This window comes from Frankliniella occidentalis, unplaced genomic scaffold (assembly GCF_000697945.3).
Source record: "Frankliniella occidentalis isolate FOCC.00 unplaced genomic scaffold, Focc_3.1 Scaffold25, whole genome shotgun sequence".
NCBI lineage: Eukaryota > Metazoa > Arthropoda > Insecta > Thysanoptera > Thripidae > Frankliniella > Frankliniella occidentalis.
Window position 1 is genome coordinate 819,931 of NW_026267155.1, and position 6,125 is coordinate 826,055.

The window sequence follows — 6,125 nt, forward strand, 5'->3', positions numbered from 1 at the left end:
CCCCTCCCCCACCCACACTCCTCGAGCGCACGATAAATTAACACAAAGTCATGAAACATTCTGCATTGTTTATGTTTCATTTTTGCAGTGAACCCTCACCCGCCCCGGTTTGCTCTGCCTGTGGTTGCCACATGGTGTCGTCGTCGTCGTCCGCGCCAGGCCCATCCTCCGGTAGCAGCAGCAGACTTCACCGACTTTTCATGGAATATTCCTCGCACACCTTGCGCCCGCGCGCTCGGCCCAGGTGGAACGTGAAGTGCACGGGGGGGCACAACGACGACGACGACGACGAAGAGGAGGACTGTCGGGGGTCGTGGACGGACCTCACGGACGAGTAAGGTAACGGCGCTGTCGGCTGATTGCGACTGATGCGCTGCCCGGGCCGGGGCCGGGGGCTGCGTCCTCAACCGAAGCCAGCTGTTTGTGTTGTTTTGCGTTTTCGCACGCCCGCGTCCCGTCTGCTCGGCTACTACTGTGCGAGAGGGAGGGGAGTTGGGGTGCGCTCTCCTGCTGGAGAATTTGCACGATTTGCTTTTCGGAGCCGCCCTGGACGACAGTAACGGCATTTCGGGTGTGGCGTGTTTAATAAATTATATTCTGAAGTATTCGATGGAAAAAGGTCGAGCTCGCACATTATTATTGCCCTGCTGTTGACGCACAAGCGTGTGCACAGAGCCCCCTTTCCGTTCGCAGATCTCTACGACCTCTCTCTCTGTAGGGCTTCCCTCAATTCCGCGGCGGGCATTCCCTTATTGCGCCGTGGGATCACGATCACACGCGCCCCTCCTCCGGGCCCTAGTCTATAAATAGCATCCACCTTGCTCCCGGCCCGCCCGGCCCGGGGTTCACCCTGCTATGGCCGCGCTGGCCTGGCTCGCCCACTTCTTGCCCGTAAGGATATTGATTTTCTACCCTGCCGGGGTGGGGCCCGGCCCCGGGGGGTGGCTGGCCCAGGAGGCGGCTGCTGCCGCGGCAGCCCGGGCCGGGCGAGGGGAGGGGAGAGGGGAGGGGAGAGGGGAGGGGAGGGAGTACTCTGCTCTGCTTCAGCCCACTTCCTCCAGTCTGCGCCACCCGCGCTTTCTGCCTGATAGTTTTCATTCCGAGTTTTGTTTATACACTTTGACAGGAAGCCCAAAACAGCCCTGTATTCTGTAAAATTGCGGGATTTTTCGGCCCTCTACGCAGTTAAGTGTTTGTCGTCGTCGGAAGACCCACTTTGAATCGCCAGAACACGAGTCTCGTATTGTGGGAAGGTAATGATTGTGTTCTGGTCTAACCTCCATGTTGTAAACAAAAGTGACATGTATCAAAAGTCCTGGGCCAATGTTGAACTGAATAAATTGTTTTTCAGTTTTCAGAATGAGTCTACAAACCATTGCTGATCAGACGGACCTCATCAAGGAGTCACTTCTTTCTTTCATTCAAACCAAATTGCCCGAAGCACAGCTAATGTATGGAAACTACCATCCTCAAAGAAAATCTTTTATTATGGTTTTGTTTGTATGCTTTTCTAATAAGGGTTTAATCCTTTCTACAGTGTTGATGACATAGTATTAAATTACTTTGTAAGCATCCTAGAAGAACTTGGGGAAAGCCAAGAGCACTCTGACTTTGACATTGATGGCTTTTGTGAAATGATGTCAGGATTTGTTGAAAATTTCTCAACAATTCCTCAAGTTGAGGTAGCTACATGGATGTTTGAATTGGAAGCAAGACTCCGTGATCTTCGCAATCATGGTACATATTTTATATTCTACTTCACCTACCTTCATTCATTGTTTCTATCCCAAAACTCATCAAATGATTTACATCCATTTGCAGTCAACAGTGATGAGCGGAAGGCAGAGTTTTTGTCAGCTTTGTTGGCTCCCATTGTACTTGAATCATCCAAACAAACAACTCGTACCCCTCATACATCAGAGTCGAGCCTTCCTGGTAATGAGGACCCGCCAGCCAAACGAGTTTACTTATTGTCAGAAACAAGCGACGGGGCATCTGATGGCTCAAGCAGTGGTGATTCTCTAAGTGCTTATGATGTAGGTCCCTATAACACACTTATCTAATGAGCATTTTATGTGTCTTTGGTAAACTGAAAGTGGCTTTTGTTTATTTTCAGGAAGCTGTGTATGTTCTGCAAGAGATGTTCCCTACAGCAAGTCTCCCAGAAATACAGCACTGTGTATCAGTAGGAGAAGGAGATGCAGGACGAGCAGCTCAACTTGTCATTGATCGCATGGAAACAGGCCTGAGCATTTTGCCTTCAACAGCTGTGTTGCAGGTTTGTAATTTCTGTGTTTTTATCACTATTGATCCATTCAACTTGTGGATTCCAAGTTTCAAAATAATTTAGTTTTTGTATTTTTAATTTTACTTTGTATTTGCAGAAGGGAGTTATGCGCGATAAGCCAGTAAATGATGATGAATTGAAATCTCGTATCATTGCCAAATATAGTTATGTTGACCGTGAAGATGACCATCGTGAGCACCATCCAATCCAACCAAAATCTGTACGTTGAGCTCTGCTCTACTGTATAAAAAACAACAAAAAAACACATCTAATTTTATATCTTTGCCAACAAATATGAAAAGTGAATGTTTTTATCTGCAGGAACCAAAGAAACTTGTGCGCTATCGAGACAATAAAATTGTAAGCTTGAAGGGAGAGCGCTTTACAGAGGTCAAGAAGGAGGATATGGAAGAGCCAAAGAAACCTGTGGCTTCTGTTAAGCCACCAAGGAAGAGTAATAACCACTGATCTTTGTAGCAAGCGGCCGTCTGGGGCACGGACCGCTTTGCACGCTTTGCAGCAAATAGGCCCCTACTAGTCATCAGTAAGTTTTTGATCGATTTCATTTATGGCGTATATTTGTATTGCTTCCTTAAAAACTTGACTAATTCTTGTGACATGGTTCCATTTGTAGCAGAGCGCAGCCCAGAGAGATAGTAATAGTGTAAGCGCAGTGCAGTCTCAGACGGAGTCAGCAGCTGCGAATTTGGGTGATGTTGCTCAGTAGGGCAGTTCAGTGTCATACCAACTCCTCTGTGATGTTATTGAGATATATCTTTGTCATCTCCACATTCTGTCACATTATTTGTGCTTCATCTGTGCCAGTGAAATCTATATTCATATCTTCTGCAAGGTATTCAAGATATGCTAGAAGTGTTAACCAATTGTAACATGGTGAGATAAAGCCAGGTAGATTCAAGTGACATAAGAGAATGTTAATTCCAAGTTTAGGATCCATCAGTCTCTTCTCTGTTCTTCCCCAATTAGGTTTTTTTTCTCCCACTTTTCCTTTTTGTACTTTTAGAATCATGTTATGTTCAAAGATGAGGTGTAATACCAGCTTCTTTATGTTTTTGTTTTTTTAAACTGAAATATTCATCTCTTGCATGGTTTGTCAATGATTTATTTACCTTTGCACTCCCTATTCCGTTGATATCTTGTTCAAGCCTTGTACTCAGTATTCTTATTCATGACAAATCCATTCTGTACATAGATGTGTGTTGAAAAAGTAACTAAAAATTTCATAAAAAAAGTCATCAACCTTAGTAATTTTTTTGTAGCCTCACTGAATTTGTTTATTGATGTCTCTTTCTGTCTTTCTTTTCATAGATTATACATTCCAATAGCAATAGATTTTTTTCCATATTTTGGATCATTTCTAGCCTTAAGAGTAAATTGGTTCTCAGTTATCAAAAATCACAATGCATGTACGTAAAAGGTATGTGGTGTGGCAGAAGAATGAAAGGAGAGTTTGTGCTCAAAACACTTGTATTTCACCTTGCCCTCTGTTTGACATAGGAATTATAAGTCTGATGATTTGACTAATGAGATTTACATCATTGTAGAAGAAGCTCTTGACCCAGTCACTTTATATGTATGTGGCTTTGTTTTAATTCAGGAGGGAGGTTTTCAGTGTTCACTTTGTTTGTTAACACTTTTCTTATTATTAATTAATTATTTTATGCATTTACCGTCAATCGCAAAGGTTAACATGTTGGAAACGCACATGATCTTTTAGAAATATTCTGGTGCTTTCCATTGAAGACATTAAAGTTCTTCACTTCAACTGTGCTCCTTTTGTAGTTGTTGTTCACCAGTTTGCTCTCTTTCACTTCCAGCTCTTAAACTTATTTGTATTTTTCTTACTTCTTTAGACAGCTTTGGCTGTGTATGTACTGCATCCACACTGTTGGGTGCTTTTATTTTGTATTTAGTTTTACGCAATCCATGCAATGGTTTACAGAGCGGTTTTTATTACTTTGTCATTTGTCATCATCACATATTTTAATTATAGCAAATTTGTTTTTGCTAATAAGCCAAACTATACCAAAGAGATTTATTTGCTTTGTGAGAATATTGTTGTGTTCTACTGAAAACCCTGCCAGTTTCAGTTACCTTCTTTAAAGTTTATTTATTAATGTACTTTACAAAAGTTATTTGTTTTTAAAGCCTTTGAGCTAAGTTAATGAGACAGCAGTATTATGAATGTGTTTCTTTTTCCCTTCAACTAAATTTTCTTTTTTTGGTGTAATGTAATTTGAATTTCCGAAACCTTGGTCAATAGTTGTTTCCAGAGTTTCTCAGTGTGTATCTTAGTACTGTGTCTTTGTTAATAGCTTTGTTTGTATTTGTAGGAATGTATTATTATAAATTACATTCTCTCGTGAATCTTAACCATCTTGTATGTAGTGTACGTAGTATAATATTGAGATAAATTATCTGCTTTGTGTATGTTGGATTGCTGTTCATCTATCAGGAAGCGTCTTGGTACTTAATCGTTCCTCTAAAAGTTTGGCTTTGCTTTCAGACCATGTAGCATCTACATACAAGTTGATCTCATTGTAAATTTTAATATTGAGCCATACTTGGAGTACCTTATTACTTGATCAAATTCCAATCAATTCCACAGAGAAATGGAAAGAAATGTTATGCCTGCTCCATGCGGCTCCATGGTATAAATGGTCTGTAACAGTGGGAAGGTGCTCCTGTTGTTGTATGCAAGATAGAAATGATCCCCTCCCCCGTTAAAAATGGTTGTATTTGTAACTCTTCGTCAATGTGTGACAAATTTATTTCTTCTCTCCCCTTGTAACTTGTTTTATCAGATCAATTCTGTTATACAGTAGTTGGGCTGTGTTTTAAATATTTCATTTGTAGATATGTATGATTATTAGAACTGTTCCTAATACTATATTAACAAATTTAACCCAAGAAGATAATTTAAGCATTTATCCTTTGTAAAATTGAACATAGCATTCCCAAGGAAACCAGCTCTATCAAAAATGTAAGTTTCTGCTCAGCTTTTACAACATAATAGTACTTGTTTACTATATGATAAGCCATACCTACACCTGCCTTGCCATGATCTAGCATTATCTTTTTTCCGGTTGGTCAAACTTTCAGTATCTTTAATTTAAATCCCACTAATCATGCAATTTTAAATTACCTGTTTTGTTTTATTTAAAAATCAGTTATAAATCTCTTAATTGTTAAGAAGTAGCATTTGTTTGGTGTTGGGAAATTTTTGTGTTGTTTTGAGACTTGTACAATTTTTTCTTGTTTTTGCTTATTTATATTTGAAATTACAACTTGTGCTTAGGTGTGCAAAGGCATTGAACAGTTTTAAAAACGCTTATTTCATTCCCTTGTTTTACAGTGGTGGGAATTTAAGTTCCTGCCCATGTAGAAATGGTTACAACACATAATCTCTAATTTGGACTGTCAATAGAAATACCGTAGTTCACCCTGTTTCCAGGTATTTCCTTTGAACTCAAGACTTCTCAATCTGAGGAGTATGAATCTCAATTTTTCCCCAAATATATACATAAAGTTCTTCTTGTGCATAATTTGTTTTATTTCTTACCCACAACTCTAGGAAACGTCCGGAAGGTTTTTTCACCGAAAATGTCCCACATACCACAGGGGGCGCCCCGATTGTCCGAAGCTCGTCTGTCCGAACCTAATTTATCTATTTTAGTAAATAAAATGAGTAAAGTAGTTAATTACATTATGTTATTTCTAGTGGCAGTTGTTGAAATAAGAGCTAAATCAGGTACAGATACCATCAGGAGGGCAAACGAAGTGCCTAACTGCAGTTCCGGGCCTGGAAAAGGGTAAA

At 40.5% G+C, this 6,125-nt stretch overlaps 1 protein-coding gene across 2 annotated transcripts; it reads left to right on the plus strand.

Moving 5' to 3' along the window:
- The first annotated feature begins 1,030 nt into the window (after nt 1-1,030).
- LOC113213745 (CUE domain-containing protein 2) lies at nt 1,031-5,853 on the plus strand. 2 transcript variants are annotated; one of them, XM_026432900.2, is made up of 8 exons: nt 1,031-1,253; nt 1,352-1,451; nt 1,538-1,737; nt 1,822-2,036; nt 2,117-2,278; nt 2,385-2,507; nt 2,609-2,831; nt 2,922-5,853. In XM_026432900.2, the coding sequence occupies exons 2-7, from the start codon at nt 1,360-1,362 to the stop codon at nt 2,753-2,755; spliced, it is 939 nt and encodes a 312-aa protein (XP_026288685.1). In that variant the 5' UTR covers nt 1,031-1,253; nt 1,352-1,359; the 3' UTR covers nt 2,756-2,831; nt 2,922-5,853. The 2 variants fall into 2 exon arrangements, with proteins under 2 accessions (XP_026288685.1, XP_052121240.1); XM_052265280.1 differs by having other exon boundaries at nt 2,925-5,853.
- The last annotated feature ends 272 nt before the right edge of the window (nt 5,854-6,125 follow it).